The sequence below is a fragment of the Sceloporus occidentalis genome, unplaced genomic scaffold, assembly GCF_023333645.1.
Source record: "Sceloporus occidentalis isolate IW3139 unplaced genomic scaffold, rSceOcc1.0.p SCAF_1, whole genome shotgun sequence".
Taxonomy (NCBI): Eukaryota; Metazoa; Chordata; class Lepidosauria; order Squamata; family Phrynosomatidae; genus Sceloporus; species Sceloporus occidentalis.
This window is the reverse complement of record NW_028316981.1, coordinates 238,108,736-238,130,428: the sequence shown is the minus strand read 5'-3', so window position 1 is coordinate 238,130,428 and position 21,693 is coordinate 238,108,736. Positions and strand designations below refer to the sequence as shown.

The 21,693-nt window shown below is 40.0% G+C and overlaps 1 protein-coding gene across 1 annotated transcript; it reads right to left on the bottom strand.

Annotated features, from left to right (window-relative positions):
• Positions 1-1,445: 1,445 nt before the first annotated feature.
• Positions 1,446-21,448, bottom strand: ANXA1 (annexin A1). The gene is made up of 13 exons (XM_089490707.1): positions 21,351-21,448; positions 18,317-18,396; positions 15,990-16,083; positions 15,309-15,403; positions 14,641-14,754; positions 13,084-13,174; positions 11,374-11,453; positions 10,208-10,264; positions 7,304-7,397; positions 5,009-5,104; positions 3,663-3,721; positions 2,845-2,967; positions 1,446-1,848 (listed from the first exon to the last, which is right to left on the bottom strand). The coding sequence occupies exons 2-13, from the start codon at positions 18,380-18,382 to the stop codon at positions 1,789-1,791; spliced, it is 1,029 nt and encodes a 342-aa protein (XP_089346833.1). The 5' UTR covers positions 18,383-18,396; positions 21,351-21,448; the 3' UTR covers positions 1,446-1,788.
• Between the last annotated feature and the right edge of the window lie 245 nt (positions 21,449-21,693).

Sequence of the window (21,693 nt, the reverse complement as noted above, 5' to 3'; positions counted from 1 at the left end):
AGGAGAGGAATGGAGCAGGCCTGAGGGAGGCCAAGTGTACACCCACTGTTTCATCCTGTCTTTCTCCTTGTGAGGACACCACTGGTGAAACCCTTCTATGTGGCTGCCCAAAGGTTCAAGAACTCCCTTCCTAGGAAGACTTCCTCCTTGCTGTCCTTCTCTTGACTAGAAAACATACAGTCAGCCCTCCTTATACAGTGGAGCCTCCGCATACGCTGCCTTTTTATAGGCGGCTTTGAGCATAGGCGCTCAAAGCCGCCGGCGCACGCGGGGCAGAAGGGGTAGCGCGTCCCATTCAATTGAATGGGTGCGCGCACCCGTTGCGCCTCGTGCGCCGCCGCGCCGCCGTGCCGCCGCACACGAGCCCCATTGGAAACAATGGGGCTCGAGCATAGGCGGATTTTTTTATACGCGGAGGGATCCGGAACGGATCCCTCGCGTATAATAAGGTTCCACTGTACATGGATTTTTATCCAAGGATTCAAGTATCCACAGCTTAAAAATATTCCAAAAAAAGTATAAATTCCTGGTAGTAAACCTTGATTTTCCATTTTATGTAAGGGACACAATTTTGCTCTGCCATTTTATTTAATGGGACTTGAACATCAACAGATTTTGTTATTCATGGGGGATGCTGGAACCAAACCCCAGCAGTTAACAAGGTCCCACTATATTTTTATTATTCTGACAGCTTTTTGAGAACTTAAAGATAGGGATTTTAGGAATGTGTTATACCATTTTAACTGTACTGCTTTTACACTGTTTTTTTACATGTTTAATTGCATGTTTTAAATTGTCTAATAGTTTAATGCCATTTTAATGTTATCTTTGTATTTTTAAAGTACATTGTTTCAATTCTGAATCCTAGATTTACAGAAACGGCAAGGGATGATGATGATGATGATGATGATGATGATGATGATGATGATGATGATGATGACCACCATCACAACCACCACAAGTAACCTTGTGCCCTCACTTGGATAAAATCTTGCTGCTGACATAGGGTAGCTTGGTATGAAAGGAGGTGATGTAGACAAGTGAACCAGGACAACTGAGCTGGAATAATAGTGCCTTGGTGTGTGAGGTTAAGGATAGAGGAAAAAGCTATTAATAATATACTATGGTGAGGCTTTTCTCATGTTTAAGTTCCCATCCCTTCACCCATCAAATGTTTGCAGGGACTGCACATGATAACCTGGGAGTTGTACTTGTGGTTCCACTCCCTGCATACCTCTAGCCCCACCTAAGGCCATTCATAATAATACCCATGATGTAGAAGACACCATGGAGGATCAAAGGGTGGGGCCAGGGGAACATCTAATATCATGGGTGTGGCAAGTGTTAAAGCCCCAGTCATGATATGATTGTGTCACTCTCATTTACCTGAAGGAAAAACAACAGGTGTAAGAACCAAACCTGCATGAGGAAATAAAGCACCACAGTAGAGATGACAAGTTTAATTTTATTTGGAATGTTACTTAGACCTGCTCTGGCAAGTTCTGTACCTTTTACTTCGATTGTAAAAGCAAATACAGTTGTTCTCAATATGTTCTTTGGCTTTGGATAATAATATATAAAAAAAGCAAATGCAACACAAGTCATGAAGAATAAGAATTATTTTTTCCTAGGCTACAGTTTTACAAGATACAAAAACTGGACACTAATCTATTTCAGAGATGACTCTCTGCTTATAGACATTATCATGCTCATATATGTAACAGCTTCAGCTTTAAAGGAATGATATCCTCAACAGAGTGGTTGAAAGGCATTTGAAGGACATGAGACTCAGTTGTCGCCACCACACAAAGCCACCAGGATGCTTTCATAATCACCTTTTGTTTCATCCTTCATGTGGAAGAGAAAAAGAACCATTTAATCCAAAATATGACAGCCCATTACTGTTAACAACAAAATAAAGACACCCCTACATCTAGTGCTTCTGTTTTAAGGTCATGTTCACATTAAATATTTTGTACTTGTTTCCACAGTTTATTATTATTATTATTATTATTATTATTATTATTATTATTATTATTATTATATAGAGCTGTAAATTTACACAGCGCTGCACATACATTCTTTTTAATTAGACAGTTCCCTTCCCATAGGCTTAGTCAACAAACGGGAAGCATCTATTACCTAATTCCAGCAATAATTACACCAAAGGCACATCAGTTCTAATGTGACCACTGAAAACTTAGTGAAGAACTCCATAGCTGACAGACAGAGAGCTTTCATGTTGGAAAATCCTTGTGGAAGTCCAGACAGAATGTGTAATGAAAATATTTCACTCATAAATATGCATTCAACTTTGCTGCAAAAAGTGAAGCATGCACCTAAAATGTGTGGACTGGAAATCCCACATTCCCTTAAAGAGACTTGGGTCATTATCCAAAAAAGGCTTATGCCGACACCTCCCAGAAGGGTTGTATTTGCACCATGCTTTCTCATGGTTGGCCTGCAGCTGCCTCCTTTTTGCACCCTGGAAAGGGTGCCATACCCACCAGAGCCACAGCTTTACAGTGTTCCTTTGGCACTGCGTCATCTAGATACAGTGCCAGTGATTTAGAATTAGAATTGGCATGATCCTCATGCCAGATCATACGGGGAAGTCTCACAGGACTAGAAATCCCATGAGACTTTGTGAGAGAAAGATTCTACTCACACTCTGTTTAAGACCAGAAGTAAATTAGAATCTGGGTGAGCAAAAGCCCTGACATGGAGATCACATTCGGTAAAGGATCAAGTAAGAAGCCAGGAATCCAAGCCTGACATCTTAGCCATCTCATCTAGTTTGTTATAGACTTTTAACCAGCCACCTAAAATAAACCATTTCCTTACCAAAATAGCCTGTGGAAGGGATTTGCCATACATTGCCTTGTAATAACCTTTGATCTCATTCATGTCAACTTCAGAACGAGACACCATAATCCTGTTCAGAATTTTGTGGCGTGTTCCAGAACCCTGTTAAAAAATGAAAATAAACTCATTGCATCACTCTTAATTTGGGCTATTGTTGCCTTAACTCTGTCCTGTGATATTCTCGATTTTCAGAATTGTTATCACTATTATCTAGACTTTCCAGTTTCAGATGTCAAGAGAACAGAGGACAACAGACAATTAAGAGGACTCCAGCAGAGAGGAATATTTCAAAATCAGTTTGAAGAGAGCTGTTTCCAAAATAGTACTACAAACATCAGTATACATCTATCACAACAACAACACCATCCCTCACCCTTTGCCCTGATGACTACTGCTGATGAGGATTTTCCAAGAAAATCTGGAGGACAACAAGAGGCCCAGTCCTTCTTTGGTATATATATATATACTACACACACAAATGTATATACATATGTGTATTAGTTTGGCTCAAATTTGTATTCTTTTTCCCTATAATGTTGCTTCTTCAGATCTGCTGTTGGATCTGTGAATCCTGAGAGTCTGACTTCTGAGTTTTGTTTAATATTCTCAACCTTTGGTGTGAAGTGCTATACAGATTAAATTTCACCATCCATGACAGGCCAGGCCAGATGAATAACTTGTTCTATCTCTCTTGGCTTTGTGCACATGGAAATAAAAATTGAGCTACAGTCAGAATACACATATACCCCTTAGAGCAGAATTTCCCCTACCTATCGCACAAGTGAAATTTGTTTTACCTTCATTGCCAAATGCAGCTTCTCAGCAAAGAAAGCAGGCTTGCTTGTGGCACATTTCACTGGAAATGAAACAGAACTGGGGTTACTTATGACAGGAGAAGAGAAACAAAATGTGTAGAACAGAACACATGTAGCTCTTGAAGAAGGCAACTTCAATACTTAGTTAATTAAGCACAACACAAAATCATGTTGCAGAACTAAGCCAGCACCTTCAGGTAGGGAAGCAATGAAGGGAGAGGGACATTTAGCCATTTTGTGATGACCAACGTTAACATATAATCTATCAAAAAGAAGAAAAACAGCTTGGTGAGGCAGGATTGAGAGCTGACAGCTAGCAACTGAGAAAAAGATGCAGCAGTTTCTCTCTCCCAGATGTGTCTGCTCCCAAAGTTACTTTTCATCACAAGAAGTGGCCACAAGATATTTATTACATGTAGAGAGTTCCTATTGCCTTGACAGTATGGAACTATTTTAGAAGCCTTTGCCATGCCTCCCTGATATTTTGCCTGTCCCCCTACAAACTCTCACCACTGTAGCTCTCACGGAGACAGACAGACTAGTATTTGCAATGTGTTACTGTGATCCTATCTATGGTAATTCATTGAGATGTTTTATCAGTCCATTTGGAATGGATCCCAGATGACCTATCACTGCTGGAACCACAGTTGTTTTCCTATTCCTCTTTTAATGATTTGTAATGCAGTCCTGTGCATATCTACTCAGAAATAAGTTCCATTTAAATTAATAGAACATCAGATAAATGAGCATAAGCTAAAAATCCTTTTGAATGCTAAAAAGGTTTATTTTTGTCAATGTCATTCCCCGGTCCCTGTCACTCAAATTTTTCTTCCCATAAGTGACAAGGACTAATGATCTAATGCTTCGTAACTGCTGGAAGGATGTCCCTTAATTTACAAACCTTCCAGTCAACCAGGAATAACACAGCAATGTTCAAACCAGCAAAGATCAGAAAAACCAAACATAGACAAAAACTCTAAATGCACAATATCTTGATTTGTTGACTCATTAGGCAAGTTAAAAAGATGTTCCATCAACCATCAGAGTGAACAATCAATGAGACGGAAAAAAGAAATGTCACCAGAGATTGGGGCATGAATCCAAGGCAGCCAGGGATACCCCTCTCTTTCACACACACACACACACACACACACACACACACACACACACTTTTCTGTCTCTCACATACTCCCAGAGAAAATCCATACACATCATCTGAGACAGAGGGTATTTATCAAGCTTTGCAGCCTTATTCACCTGGCAATTGTTAGTACAAAAGGGAAATAATTAAGGAGCAGATGAGTCATCAGTGGAACAGGATCACATACCAATTGCAGTCAAGCAATTCTCAATGTCTCCTTTCAGCTCCAGGTCCAGAACTTTGTTCATGTCATGCTGGCTATATTTGGTGTATTTCTGAAAAGCTGAACATCAAAGAAAGTATGAACAATGGAAATTTGGAGCAGATGGAAATGCTTCTAAAGTTTAAATTTATTCATTTATTTTGGTGAAGTAACTACCAGTTTTTGAGTAGGAGAGACTCTCATTTAGGAAGTGGTGTATTTGTGTTAGTCTGTTAGGAGTCACTTTTAAAAAGCATTTTCTTCAACTTTCCATGTCTCTAGTGTTGATATGCTTCAGAATTAGTCAGGCCCTTCTTGTTACAATCATTATAATGCTCCGTCTACTCCACCCCCAGTCTGAGGATTGTTTGTTCATTCAGAAATTGAGTTCCCAAGTAACCTGTCAATCTTGAATTAATGCATAATTAATGCATCAGTCAAAATAGGCACACAAATTGTGCAATGTTTGTTTGGAAAAAAACAAAAACACAAACATTCCTGAAGTTCCCTGTCTTCAATTGTTCAGTTAATCCCCTTTTAGGGTCTACCATGCCTCTAAGTTTCACCCAGATGTGCCTGTGGGGAAGGGAAACCAGAAACATCATAGCTGCCTAAGTTTCCCAAGAGAAGTGTCAATCTAGACTCCCACATTAAATCCAGATCTAGGCTTCAGAGTGGATTGGGTCCAGATTTCTCTGGAGTATCTTGAGGCATGATCTGAATTACCAAATCAGAGCCCAAACTGGATCAGGGACCCTGGTCACAGCCTTACTAAAAACCTCCAACAAAAGAGGTCCCACCACTTCCAAAGCAATCTATCCCATTGTCCAACAGTTTATTATTAGGGTTTTTTCACTAGGGATGGAGAAAAGTATTCAAAAACATGGCAAAACCAGTTTCTCAAGTGACAGGAAACCCTAACAAGGAAAATCCTAGATAGGTAGAAATCTCCTGTTTTGGACTTACTATGTATGAAATGCATATTTTTGTGCAGAAAACAAGACTTTCTGAAAAGTAAAGTTTCTGACACAGAATATGCCATTTTTTGCACAAAAGTCTCACAAGTTTTGCTGCACTTTTCAACAATTTTTCACAGCAAAGAAAAAAAATATAAAACTATTAGTTGTTTCCTTGGCGAAATATAATTTTCGAAGATTTAACATCTCTATTTCCTAACAGGTAGCTAAAATCTGCTTCCCCAAAATGTCCACACTAGTTCTAGTCTTGCTCTCTGAGGCAACAAAGAACAAGTGTGCCCCCTGGAGAGCACACAAACGGCACTTATTTTTTTGATTAGATAAATTCATATTCCTATGGATGTAAAATGTGTCCTAAGCAGAACAAAGTAGTTTACAGCCCAAATGAGCACTTTTCCAGGGGCAGAGGATCAGTTAGGCCCCACTCCATTAGGGGCTACCTAGCTTCCAAACTGCCACTGCCACAGTTGTGACCAAAACCAGTCTGCTGTTCTCATGGCTCTTGATGATACAAGAGGCTGCCAAACTGTTCTCCTGCACCAGAGTCCTGGATTGCTTACCTCTTTAGACTAAAAGTTAAACAAGGGCAAGAAAAGTGATAAGGATACGAAAGCAATCTTGCTGTTCCTGGGCACTGTAGCCCATGTATTGCCCACCTGAGTCTAAAGGATTTCCCATGTAATGTAAGAGGGGCTTGTGCATTTCCAATTTCAGTAGGGATACACTATATATATATATACTCATGTATAAGTCTATAAACTTTCATTTTAAAATTGACCCCAAAAACAGAGTCGACTTACAGGTCAATATAAGTGCTGTACTTTAACTCTTAGTTTTAAAAAAGAAATAATCTCCTGGTAAAAGGCAACATTTTAATCTGTCCTGGAAGCACTGATCCACCTCTACTCTCTCACCCATTCAGCCTTTAGTGTGAACACAAACAATTGTGCGGAATTTTCTAAGCTCTTTGGCACCGGTTTCCTTTGCTTTATCCTTTAGATCCTTTGTTACATGTCCCTGAGTTTTACCCTTGACTTATCCATAGCTCATATCAAAATCCACAACTTTGGCCCCAAAACCTGCTCTCGACTTATGCATGGAGTCAACTTATAATTAAGTACATATGGTACTCATTTCCTGAGATCATCTATTTTTGACTGGTTGGCTTCAAATGAATATTATCCCAGGTTCTGCTACAGTTCTGCTACAGTATCATTTTGTGTTTTTAATCATATCTTGCATGTGAAGCACATAACTTTAAAATAACAGCTTTCCACCATAGAAGTTACTGATTTCTACCTACTTCTTCTGAGGTGTGGAAGACTCCTTGTAGTGAGGATCTTAATAAAGACATCAATATCTGTTCCTTTTTTCCTTTCGCCAGCCTCATACAAGGCCTATTGTAATAAAACAACAAATAATATGTAGAACAAATCCAATATACAATAATCAGAGTAAATTAAAAGCAACAAAATGCACAAAAGAATCAAATTCAAGTGCCATATCTAGAACTTATCACACTTCCCTAGGAACTCTGTTCTTATCCCCAGCTGCAGATGACAGATTAATATCTCTTTCACACTACACAATTACCGCACTTTGAGATCATATTACCTGGCATGGCTCCACCATATAAAGTCCCAGGATGGATAGTTTTGTAAGGTATTTGTAAGTCATTGCCAGAAAGCTCTAGTGCCTCAACTAATTCCCAATCTCACGATTCCATAGATAGAGACATATCAGTTAAAGTGATATCAGTGTTATAGCTGTATAGTGTGGAAAAGATCTAAAACTACTGAGCTTCTACTTGATATATATATGTGTGTGTGTGTGTACACACACACACACACACACACACACACACCCCTTCTCAATTCAGAGCTCACACTCTTCACTCCATACTCATTTTTCTATTTGCAGCCAGTCCCTGGAAACAGAATGATTCATTTTAAATGAAACAGAAGAATACCAACTATGGCTGTGGCCCAGTTGATAGTCATGCAGTAAATGATTTCCTCTTATGTTTTTTCAGACTGTGGAATGGACTCCCCTAAAAGTTGTAATCAGTTCCTATTCTTGCTGCTTTCAGCATAAGCTTGCAGACACATGTCTTCAAACAGATCTTTTAAACTGCATTATTGGTTATTGTTTGTTGTTATTGTCACTAAAATATAGATGTTCATAATTCCACCATCTAATCTATTTTTAATTTCTTTATAACCTGTTTTAAATATGTTCTCAGTCTATTTTTTAATGTTTATTAGCCACCTTGAGCACTGAAAAAAATGGGATAGAAATATACCGTATTTTCTGGCATACAAGATGACTGGGCGTATAAGACGACCCCCAACTTTTCCAGTTAAAATATAGAGTTTGGGATATACTCGCCATATAAGACTCCCCCTCTTCCAACGCACACCAAATAAAAATTTAACAAAATCAGATTTGATTTCAACATGGTAATTTTAATTCAAATGCATATGACATGCAGGTACTTAGCAGGAAACCTTGTTGTATACAAAGCCTGCTTGGATTGGTCAGCTCTCTCTGCTTGCCCAGCCCTCCCTGTCTCTAAGATTTTCTTCTACCGTACTTGTACAGCGCCGCCCTTGCTGCTTTCATACGGTCGCCACATATGGAGAGTATGTGGCCACGGCCATTTTTGAGCTCCCCCCACCATATGCAGCGACCGCAGATTCTCCAGTCCGGCTCGGAAGTTTCAGCCCTATAAGATGACACCCGGCGTATAATATGACCCCCGACTTTTGAGAAAATTTTCCTGGGTTAAAAAGTAGTCTTATACGCCAGAAAATACAGTAATAAACAATTAAAAACATTAATCTAGTCCAGGGTATTTTCTCCTGTCATTAGTCTGGTTAGGACAAGAATTCACTTTTATTCACCAATAGATTCAACGGTATGTCGTAATGTAAGCTCACACAGAAGTAATAAGCATCCATAGAGTTACAGCCTTTATAAATACATTGTTATTGTGAGTATTGGTGGATACTTTTCAGGAAGTGGAAAATAGGTCTGGTGTTCTGATTATTCCTTAGCAAAAGTATTAGTACAACATTATGTAAAAGTTTAGCCAAGTTAGCAAATACGTGATAAGGAGGCAAATACTTTCAACCAAGGTCTTTGCCTGCCTGTTCATGCCACACTGGGCTCCTTCAATGGTCAGATCATGGCTTAGCATATCCTCCATTTGCAGGAACTGATCCACCTCTACCAGGTATATCCCCATGCACACCCAGTGTATCTAATTGCAAGCACATCTGATTACATTTACTCTAGATGCCCATTTTCTCTGGACCTTCTAAAATTGTGCCAGTTGGGCATGTGCTTTATTATTTTATGTAGAGATAATTAAGACACAAGTCCAGGAAAAGTGAAAAACAGACATTCTCAGTCAATCTGGGCAACATGCAAGAAAAAAAAATCCTTCCCCATTTCCTACCCAAAGCCTGAGATTACCATGAACTGTAAGATGAGTGAGTTGTGCTACTGACTAGGAAAGTAAATAATAGTCACTAATTTTCTCATCCCTGATAAGAAAAGCTGTCTGAACATCACACTAAAAAAGTTTCATCAACTGCAGGATTTTCCAGCCTCCAGTAGAAGTGAAATGACCAATGCCTTTTTTTAAAAAAAAAATTTAATGGTGACATTTTTAATGCATTTTTGAACCAAGATTTCATATACACAAAACTGAAAAATGAGATAACTTATCTTTGTTGCATGGACTTCTAACAGTCATAGCCTTGAACACTTTTGTATTTTTGTCCCAATCTGTCTACCTTTATGGCCTTTATGTGCATGTGTGGTAGGCTTCAAAAAGAGGAAAGCTATTAGTTTTGTAGAGAGACATTTTACACAAAATGAGGAAAATTTGATTGGGGTGAACCCTCCCACATGTCTCCATCTCAAACTGGAGGTGAGATCTTTTAGAACTGGCAAATCTGCAACAAGTCATTTCACCATTCCAAGATGACCTGTGCCTCTCTCAACATCAGCACATTCCTATTTTCAATCAATCTAATTATTTCAGGTAAGGGAGGTCAAGATGGGGGAGATATATATGCTTAGGAGTGGATTTGTTTCAGGGAGGAGATAACTTTGGTAGATTGATCATTTTCATAGACATGGATGAAGATGTCATACAAAGACACAGAAAATGTAGTCAAAATACACAGACTGTTCTCACCCGTGCATCATTATCTGCCAGTTCATCATTCACATGAGGATTTTCATCACGGTCACCCTGCAAGAAATTGAAGCTCACTTTTACCACTTTATACATAGTGAATGAGGAGTCTCTTTAAGCCCTCAGTATCAAATCAAATTTCAGAAAAGTCCCTAGGGACCATGTTTTAGTGGTTGGAACAGCCAGAGGAGGACAACCAAAACTGTAAAGAGAAATAGTTTAGAGAGCGGAATATGGTTAGCTTGGAGAAGAAAAAATTGAGAGGTGATGTGATAGCCATCTTTAAATAGTTGATGGCCTGTCATGTAAAAGATGGCGCAATCTTGTTTTCTGCTGCTTCAGAGACTAGGCCACAAACCAACATAATCTGAATGACTGAAGAATTTCCTGATGGTAACAGCAGTTAACAGTGGAATAGATTTCCTCAGGGAGTGGTGGACTCTCCTTCTTAGGAAGTCTTCGAGCAGAGGTTATATGGCCATTTTTTGGGGAGTGCTTTCATTTTGTGTTCCTGCATGGCAGGAGGTGGGAATTAAATGGTCTTTTCACTCCTTTCCAACTCTGTGGTTCTATGGGGTTATGCAGATGGGCCCAAAAGAGCAGCACATGGGCACACCGCTCACCGATCATGCTGGGGCAGTAGCAACCACATGTGCCTGGTCCCAATCCAGGCCACCACCACAGTCCTCAAACCAGCCACCACCAGATAGCAGCTTTTCGCTGCTCCTTTTTGTCCTTGCTCTTCCAAGTTGAGGCATCCTAGGTATGGCTTCCAGCTGTATTCAGGGTATGCATTATGTACATGTCACACCCCCAACACAGCCTGAAGCTTACACTTTTGGCCTGTCTGCTTCAGGCCTATGAAAGACAAAAGAACAGGACCATGGATGACAGCATATTGTAGCCTAAAGCTCTTACTGTGGGTAACTGGGACTCAATGGAGGCATTTCAACATTTTAAAAGAGGGGAATAACCATGTAAATACTGGAAAACCAAGCAATGGTGTTTTGGGGATTGTCCACTGTGGGGTTGTCCAACCAGTGAGACTGAAACCACAGAAGGTTAAGACTGAGCCTCATAATGTGACCTTTGCTACCTGTGATATATTATTATCCTGAATTATTCTCAAAAAAACATAGAAGTGTAAATTGTTGGGAACAGAGTACCTTGGCTAAGGCAAGCAAAGCCTTCTGAAAGTCTCCAGATGTGTCTGATACAATGTCCTTGGCCAGATCTCTCTTAAAAACTGGAAAAGAGTACAAATAATAATCAAAATAAACATTTTAAAGAAAAAAATTATCATGGGGAGGTGACTCTGCCTCTCAATTACACAATTTCTAGATATTTTACTCCTCGCAGCATCTTGAAGATGGGCCAGCATGGTGTACCAGTCAGAGTGTTGGGCTAGGACTCCTGGAAAACAGGGTTCGAATCTCTGGTCAGCCAGAGAAACCCGCTAGATGATTTCAGCCAAGTCACAGTCTCAGCCTCAGAGGAAGGCAATGACAAACTTCCTGGAAAAAAATTTGCCAAGAAAACCCTATAATAGGGTTGCCATCAGTCAGAGGTGACTTGAAGGCATAGAACAAAAATAAGATTTTGAAGACCTCATTTGGAGTCTTACAATGCAGTTCTATGCTTGTTCATTCAGAGGTTAGTCCCACTATCTATAATAGGGATGTATTCCATGATGAGTGTGCACATGTTTGTAACCAATGTGTGTGTTTAGCTTTCTGTGGGTTTTTTGGGCTACGTGGCCATGTTCCATAAGAATTTATTCTTGACATTTCACCAGCATCTGTGGCTGACATCTTCAGAGAATGCTAACCTGAAAGAGAGTGGGTATATATATACTGTGTGACCCTGGGTGAGGAGGGGTGATTCCCATGTTAATCTGTGTATTGTTCTGTTGTTGATGGCCTCCTCAGGGTAGGAGGATATGCAAAAGAGGATTAGTGACTGCTAATTGGTGATCATTGTTTTCTGGGAAAGCCTCTGACACTTAGTGGTTTCTCATTTGCATTTGCTGAGTCCTGGTTGTTTGTTTGTTTTTATTTGCAGAGACAAGACCTATGCACCAATGGTGGAAACTGTAGGTGAAAAAATCCAGTTCTGTCTTCTTTTGAAAAGTTGGGAGACATCAGAAATTCTGTGAATGGGTGTACACATTCAGTGGAAATAGGTAAGTATGTGCCAATATAATATTCTAAACTAGGTGTCTAAAAAGAGATTACTACTACTTACAAACATAAATGTATGTCCAGGCTATTTTTGTTTTCTATTCAATGACATGATTTGCATTCTCAGCCATTTTTTTTCTGTGCATTTGGTGAAATGGTGAATAGACAGACCTAGTAGCTCATTGTTTCCGTTTTGTCACATCATTTCCCCCCTGATTTATGGTGACCCTAAAACAAATCTAACATGAGGCTTTCTTGGCTAGGTTTGTTTAGAAGGGATGCCTTCCTTTGAGACTGAGAGTGTGTGACATGCCAAAGGTCACCCAGGGGTTTCCATGCCTGAGTAGGGATTCAAACTTTGGTTTCTTGAAGTCCAAGTCCAGTATTCAAACCACTATACTATGCTGGCTCTCTGACCTAGTACTACCTAAAATAAATTGTTTTGTCTCAGGATTGAGTAAGATTTGTTCATAAATACTATGCAGCTGCCATGGTTTTCTGATTCCATACTTTGCCCATTATCATCAGTAGAGAAAAACTAGACTATGTTTAGCAGCCAGACACTTAATTTACTCTTTGTTCTGCATCCTGACCAGAGCCATCAGCAAATAAAACTGCCCAACTGAGCAATCTCTTCTCCTCCTTGCAAAAGGAATATTTTATTACATTATTAAAAAGAATTGAAGAGTAAATTACCTTCCTGATATGCTCTGGCGGCTTCTCTGATTTGTTTGTTGTTTCTTGATGCCAAAAGCTCAATTAAGGTATCTTCATCAGTCCCAAGCCCCTGTTTCAATAGTAAATCAATGTTTGTTTATTTGTTTCTAAAATGATTTAATCTTCAAAATGCAAAAAATATAAAGGCATAACAATCACAGTTTTTGAGCATCATAGTGCATCAGCAATAATCAGGGCCTTCCCAGAGAGAGAGAGAGAGAGAGAGAGAGAGAGAGAGAGAGCGAGCATATTTTTTGCTTCAGTTCTTTTACTACAAGGCAACCCTTTAAAAAAAAGCATAGGTGATGTGTTATGGCAAGGGTGGCAATCATGTGGCTATCCAGAAGCTTTTGGACTCCAAATCCCAGCAGCCCTAGCCTGCAGAGATAGTAGTGAGGAATACTGGAATCACAGCAGCAGCAGAAATGGAAAAATCTTGACAGTGTGCTTTACAAGGAATTTTCACTGGGAGAGACAATATTTTAAAATGACGTAAAAGGGCACATTTTACAATCTTTTAAAAAGGAATGTTGTTGAGTCATGTTTTCCTTTTGCTTCCAATAAACCTAGGTGCTTTACAGACGGGCTCTATGGGGCACCATCGTGACGTGCGAGGGGCGGCGCTTCCAGACAGGCCAAAATAAAGCTGCTTCTGGTCACTTTGGAGGTATGCATCCTAAGAGTCCAGAAGCTGCACCAAAGCCACGCCCCAGCACTTAGGACTAAAGCATGGCATTGGTGCAGCTTCCAGACTCTTAGGATTTTAACAGCATACCTCCAAAGTGACTCTAGGCAGCTTTATTTTGGCCTGTCTGTACAGGGCCTATATTTGGTTTTTCTAAAATCTCCATATGTAAGCCAACCGTGAGAGCATGGTGTAGTGGTTTGAAGATTGCACTACAACTCTGGAAACTAACACTTTTAAATTTTCAAGTTCACCACACTGCTGACATCAGAGGCCACCAGTTGCCACCATACTTGCCTACCTCATGTTCTATGAATGAATATGAATGAATTTGAGTTATGTCTTTAAAAAAAATCAAATAGAGAAAACTAAAAATTGACAGATTAACCTATTCCAACTGAGGGACTGGTGTGCTTGTCGCCAAAAAGTCCACATCTGAATTGTTGTGTATTCAACACATCAGTACTGAATTAGAGTCATCACCTCTTTTTTTTCTGACAGGCTCCTCATCAGAGGGCATGCAGGTAGCAATAAACTTCGCCATGTAGCTATAGCTGTACCTATTGATTCTGACTGGTGCAAATAGAGAATTATTTTGTTTCAGTTTTTTATAAGAATCTATTTTTTTAAATGTCTTCATATTCCATACAAGAAGAACTTGAACGATTCCAAAGAAAAATGAATGTGGGCACAAACAAAACTGACATAGCCAAATCAAGGCCCCAGTGGGAGTCAAGAAAAGCCCAAAGATTGTAATGACACACACACAATTATGTACAATCTTAATAGTAGTGTTACAGACCAGCTGTCCTTCAGGTTCATGCCCAGCCAAGTCCCGCAAGATAACATACCTTCATGGAATACCTGAGTTCCTCAGCATCAAACTGGGCTGGAGTCTTCAAAAGAGCCAAGATAACATCCTCCAGGTGGCTTTTGAGTGCTTTTTTCAAAGCATCTTCCAAAGGCTGTGAAAGAAAAGAAACCCACATACATATAAAATGGCCATTTAAAAATAACTTGGATGGTAAAGTGCTAGTTTAAGAAGAAAATTCTCCATCAGTTTAAGCCACCTTCTGTGTGTCTTTTGGTTGGAGAGAATATTGTTTCTGTCCTTCCCCGTGGAGAAAATATATTATTTGTACTTTGTGTATTTCAGTTGCTACTGTGTGTAGTAGTAAATTTCTTCTTCCCCATTCTCAGGGAAGAATAGCTTCAAAATGGAGAATCGCATATTCTGTAAACTTCTGGAAGTTTGACCCTCCATTTAGATGCCAGGTCTTGACACATCACAGACAACCCAGAATCACACAATTCCCACACCTGAACCACATTAACTCCCACACCTAAGGTGCCATATGACTAACTTTAGAAGGCCCCATTCTGATCACAAAAATTATGATCAGATTAATAGTTTATTTCTCCCCACTCCACTCCAGCCCCCCAAAGTATAACAGAATGCTAAAGGCAACATCAAACAGACAAGATACTTTATAAGAGGATTTTTTTTCAGGGACAGTACCTTTCCCTTTAACTGCTGGTAGGCAGCTTTGATCTGCTGCCGCTGAGCATTGTTTCTTTTGGTACAAATATCGATAATGGTTGCTTCATCAACTCCTGAAATGTGAGGAGCAAATTATTTGTAACTGTAAACTTCATAGGATTAATCCATAATGCACAACATAATACTGTATTCAACCGGTTATTTTACAGAATTATAATGCTGATCTTTGAATAAAGTCTGAGCTGCAACTGCTGAATTGTTTTCATGAACATTTTTGGACCTAATGAAAAAAGTCCCTTTATAACTGAGGTTTTTTCCATACTCCCAGCTAAGCCATTCAGTTATATGTGTTTAGCTTGCTCTCTTTTGGTCATCATATAGCAAAACCTGCCTTTGCCCTATCAGATTTGCCATGGAATCTTGTGAAACACTCTACAATCTTCATAATCCCTCAAGAAAGTTTGCAGTATGTATTTCATTACAGAACTTGTTACAAAGCTTAGAAAAGAAATTTGCTACCTTTAACATTGCAAAAAAGAGGAGGGGGACATGTAACAAAAGAAGCTACACCAGAAAAGTGTAAATGCCCCAATCAGGAACAGCTCTCTTTGTGAGAGCTGAAACTGATTTCTTCTTGCCAGAACACCTTGAGCCCCAAGCTCATTTCCTCATTTACATACTTCATTCTTTTCAACTTACCTTTGGCATTTATGGCTTGGTCCAGTGCGGCAGCATCAGCTGAAGGATTGAAACTGGGATAAGCATGGACAGCTGACCCAGTTTTTGAATTTTTCTAAAGCAATTAAATTTGAATCAATTAGAAACATCACTTGCTTTAGCTTTCTACCCTCCTTTAAATATTCCCTTAGAGCCAGGCAGTTAAAGTATATATTAATTCAAAGCTGAAAAATAAGACAACAGCCTGTGAGAACAACCTATTTGTGCATTTGAATGCTGCAACTGGAACTGTCATCTCATTTTTAATTGCAATAGCATATTGCAATATGGAAGGTTCCACAGTAGCATTCCACACCAGGTATCACCCAGTGCATTGGGGGGGGGGGGGGACTTCCATGGGAATAGACTTTTGTTTGAGTTTCAGGGGTGGGGCTTCCAAGGAAAGCGCATACTCTCTCTCCCCGAGCCAGCCTATCCTTTTCCTGATAAGGAAAAGGACAAGACAGTGTTTGGGGGACAGAGCAGACAAGGTGGGAAAGGGAGCAGCATGCATGCATGAGCAGGGACAGAGAGGCATGCATGGGTGACGGAGAAGTGTACATGGGGATTGAGAAGCACGCATGGATGGAGAATCATGTGCAGCAGTCTGAGAATGGGGGTGGGGGCAGGGATGTAGCCAGGATTTTGGGAAGGGGGTGTCCAGACTAAGTGTCACCCTTATAATGGGGCTTGGGCACAGTGGCGCAGCAGCACATATCATTCATTGTATCTAACAGAAGGGGGGGTCTGGACCTTGGCTACGTCACTGGTGGGGGTGCTGACTGGGTGTCACCCCCCTTCTAGGTTGTCACCCAGTGCAGACTGAACCTCCCTGCATCCCCCCAGTGATGCCACTGATTCCATATATGAAAACTCTCTCTCTCTCTCTCTCTCTCTCTCTCTCTCTCTCTCTCTCTCTCTCTCTGTGTGTGGTCATGGGAAACCTGTGGAGTTCCAGACATTATTAGACTGCAATTCTAACCACACTTAAGGGCTGGTGGGAGCTGAAGTCCAACAGTATCTGGAGGCACATATATTACTTAGCATTCCTCTGCTCTTTGATTTCACATTAATTTTAAAGCATTGTTTTCAGCAAATTATGAATATAAAGACAGGATAATTTCAGATTTATCGAACTGAGATAGACTATATGATACAGGGTTTTATCTCCTTAGATGTACTGGCTTATTTCATCTAATTTTTATTAGCTTAAATCTAGTATTTAACTGGTAACTAGCTAGTTAGTCCTAACTAGAACAGATTTATAGAATCAAATGTTTGTTTGTTTGGTTTGGTTTGTTTGTTTGAGTAACATTCTGCCTATCTCCCAAAAAAGTAAATACCTTTAATTCCATGAGACTACTCTAGTTAGGACTAGGAATTGGATTTAGGCCATGATTGTTGAAGGATACTTTTTTTTCGTTTAGACTATCCCAATCTTGGGGTAAAGGGAGGGTATAAATAAAGTTTGTTGTTATCATTATCACTATCATTATTTTGGAATGACTTTTGTTCACTATACTATAATTCTTATGTAAACCTACAGTTTAGATAGATATTTGACTTATCACACTAGTATCATGAAATCAATTTGTGTCAATACCCTGTATACCAGGTACAGGGAATATAGTGCCCTTTAGATGCTTTGGATAACAGCTCCCATATTTCATTCCCCTCCACCACCAGCCATGTTGGCTGGGGATTTGCACTCCTGATACACACTAATAGTAAATTTCCTTGCAGAACTAGGGGCAGGGGGAATCCTAGCATGGAGAGCAATGAGGGCTGAACATTTTCAAAAGCACAACATTTTGACTGTCCAGGGGAAATGTAAAGTGATGGCATGGAATGTAGGATCTTAGAAATGAGCATGACGGGTTATCTGGCTTCCAAATAGAAGCACTTTACATTGCAACATTTTGTCACATATCTTATTTGTTCCATTCCCCCCACCCCCATACACACACACACCAAGATGGGATGGGATGGAATTCTATCAGAACAATGTGTGTCACTTCAAGTCATCTGCAGACTTATGTTGACCCCATAAATTTTTACACTGGTATAATTAAAGCTATGCCAACAACTGGACATTTCACTTGTTTGCAGGCACCCTCAGCCCCTTAGACAAGTTGTTCCCTTTATCCCACCATTCAACAAACAGCTGGCACACAACACAGCTCTGTCCCTCCCCATGACACAGAACAGCAACCTGGATGGCCACCAGAATATTCTTGCTAAACCAATGCAATTTTATGTTCAACTAGATTGTACAAGATCTTAGCCAAATTCCTTGGAACAGCTCTTACCACATATTGTGGTTCATCATTGTCCATAAAATAGGACTGCTTCAGAAATTCCTGCACCATAGCCATGCTGATTCAGCTTTCTGCAAGGGAGAAAACAAGGCCGACAACAAAATGTTACTGAATCACCTTTGTACATTCATTTTAATCATCCTTCTATATTATGGACATTCCAAGAGCTACAGTATGAGAGGACCATTCCTACCACTTCTCCCAGGATGTCTCTAAATGAATCTTACTTGAAGGCATTCTTATTCTGCACTAGAAGAAGCTGTGTGAACAGTTTTTGCATGCTGCTTCCATGAAGGAAGAGGAATCCTATTGCCCAGACTTAAGGAAGCACATAAATGAGTCAATGCATCACTTTTACAGCAGTAAAGGAAGAGTCCAAAGGTAATTGGGGATGTGTCCAGACTGTACAAAATTATAGCAGTTTGATTTAATTTTTATTGTCACAGTTCCAGCCTACAAAATCCTGGCATTTATAGTTTGGTGAGGTAATTAGAATTGTAAAATCGAAGGCTTTCATGGCCGGCATCCATAGTTTTATGTGGGGTTTTTTTTCGGGCTATGTGGCCATGTTGCAGAAAATTTTCTTCCTGACGTTTCGCCAGCATCTGTGGCTGGCATCTTCAGAGAATGCATTCTGAAGATGCCAGCACAGATGCTGGTGAAACGTCAGGAACAAAATTTTCTGGAACATGGCCACATAGTCCAAAAAAAACCCACAAAAAACTATGTAATTAGAATTGTGTGATGGTCCACTGTTATGGACGGTTATGATTGTCTAGTGTGGATACAACCCAGATCATGGTTTCAAAAACCCTGGAAGTGCCCATCTGCTAACTCTAACCTTCATAATAGATACACTGGCATGTTACTTGATTATTTCATCCTTATGTCCTTTCTTATGGATCTGATCCCCTACATCTCTAGAGTTGAGGTTTTACGGCTGATAAAACAATCTACATTTTCATTTAATGGAGAAAGAAATAAGGCTTAGACCCACTTTCTCCAAATGACCTGGCTGAGCTAGAACCAGATCTAAGTTGAACCAGATCCAACACTCTTATGTAGATACCTCAGTTCCTACTAGTAACCCATGAAGATATGCAAGAATGCAATCCACGTAAATGTACTAAAAATTTCTGTTAGCTATTTTTTAACCTTTCTCATGAAGTATTTGGCACTGTATGAGAGACCAATTTCCTCCATCCAGTTTCATTAAAAAAAACAGCTAGCAATTTTTGAAGGAACTCCTCTAAGATATTGGTGGGAGCATGGTACACTGTTATCAAGCTTGAAGAAATGGAGTGCATCTGGCATTGGGGGAGGAAACTTCCAGGCACTGGATGCAGATTGCCACACTCAACACTTAAAACTTGTTCTTATGATCCCAGCTAGAGAATTTTGGAAACAGTCTAGTTCACACAAGACAATTACATATTGTAGGAAATAGTAAACACATGAATCTCAGTGGCAGTGGCATCTCAGTGGCATCTCAGTGGCATTAGAACATTACAATTATGTTTTTGGCATAATTGTAATGATTTTGTTGTAGGTTTCCAATAACCTTTACAAACCAGTGAGAAAGGCCAGCATCAGGGTGGAGTGGGAGCATGGCGTCCGTACGATGCATGCCCCGACTCCACCCTCATACTGGCTTGATGTCACACACCCCACTGCATGGTGAGCAGCATCACGGTGCTCCTCTGGCATGGCATCCAGATGATGCAGAGCCAAAGGAGTGCCAAAAAGTTGAAGTGCCAACAGCTATGGCGCCCTTTCTGCAGCTCCTTTTTGGACTGTGGAAAGGCCAGATCAGGGTTGCAGCATGTAGTTGCCATGGTCCCGATTCGGTGCTGAAAAGGGCGGGTCATTCAGCCCCTCAGCTTCCAAAGTACACATCACATGCAATGCTTCCGGAAAGTTTAAAACAATGCAACAGGGCAAAGCAGAAGTGTGTTATCTATAGTTATACAGATGTTTTTGGCTCCAGCTTCTCTCAGCCCCAGCCAGCATAGCCAACAATTGGAAGGCCACAGATTCCCTATGTCCAGCCTAAGGACTGTTAGAAGGATGATATCTGAAAGGGCATCATTTGAGATATCCAAGCATATTTACACAGAAGCAAAGTCACATTGTCTTGAGTTTGGTAATATACTTTCTTGCCAGTAAATGTGCATAAAAGTACCTATCAAATGTGTTAAAATTCCCTTATTGCAAGAGTACTGCTACTCTTGGGGTCAACCTGAATTCATAACAACTCCCACAAATAAATGCACATAATGACCACAATGTGGTGAAAAATCTTGAAAAACATGTTTAGTGGCTAAAAGGAAACCACCAGTGAGGAGGAAACAGCCTCACCCTCTTTTTTGAAAGTATCTGTGGAAAGTTTGAACCAACTAGAAGTAGAATTCTGCAGTGCTTACTCATGCTGCTGAGTTGCTGCTTACGTGTCAAAAAAACAACCAACTCTTTAATTTCTTTGCTTTCATAGAAAGCAGCTCATATATTTTTTTAAAAAAATTATGTGCTGCTAATGTTTTCATGTCTAAAAGAACTGAACTCTGCTGTTCCGAAACACTTAAGCAACCTTATCATAACCACAGGGGATGCTTGTTTGGGTAAGTTTCCATACACGGGAAACACATATTTTCCCTCTTAACTCACTCTTTTGTGGTTAATAATAATCCTGTTTTCCATGGTAACATGAACAAACATAAGCACAGAGCACTTCAGTTTTAAAAGGGGAAAAAAACAAAACCTTAGCTTGCACAAACTTAAGACAAATGCATATAAAGCTGCTGTTATAGCCAGGCATTTAGGTTTGGACATTTTAAGAGCTTTGCCAATCCCACCCAATCTGACCAGAAATGCACAAAACTGACAAACTACTGGACATACATAGACAAGCTACAATTCTATTCTTATATTGTGAGCTGGGGGAAAAATCACATATGAAAGAGTACAAAATGTTACACAGTTACATATCGAACAGTAAACAAAGAAACAATGTTTAAAGAGGCCATACCTTTTCCTTGCCCCAACTCACAGAAATATTATTGTCTAGTCTGGAAAACTACAGACTGGAGGGACTAAGCCTAGGACTTCTGGTTTTTATAAAGTCTTTGGAAGCCCCACCTAGCAACCAGTGCTTACTTCGACAACTGTAGCTATTGGTTGCTCACTGGGAATGGCTAAACGCAGGGAGGAGATGGCAAACACACCCACAGGGCTTCGAAACAAACTGGCCACTGAAGTGAAGAAACGGATGTTTGAGTCAATGGTGAAACTGCAGACTGAATCAGGAAAGAGATAGAGGAGAACCAGTGGATGGAGTTCAATGGTGTTAAGAAATGACTTGGCTTTATAGG

What these genes read in the sequence shown, in the direction of transcription:
- ANXA1 (XM_089490707.1), bottom strand. Translation starts at nt 18,382, where the DNA reads ATGGCTATGGTGCAGGAATTTCTGAAGCAGTCCTATTTTATGGACAAT. An exon ending in TCTTCCACACCTCAGAAGAA is followed by an intron (nt 5,105 to 7,303) that starts GTAGGTAGAAAT and finishes TTTGATGTTCAG; the next exon opens with CTTTTCAGAAATACACCAAA. An exon ending in AGCTGCATTTGGCAATGAAG is followed by an intron (nt 2,968 to 3,662) that starts GTAAAACAAATT and finishes ATTTTTTAACAG; the next exon opens with GGTTCTGGAACACGCCACAA.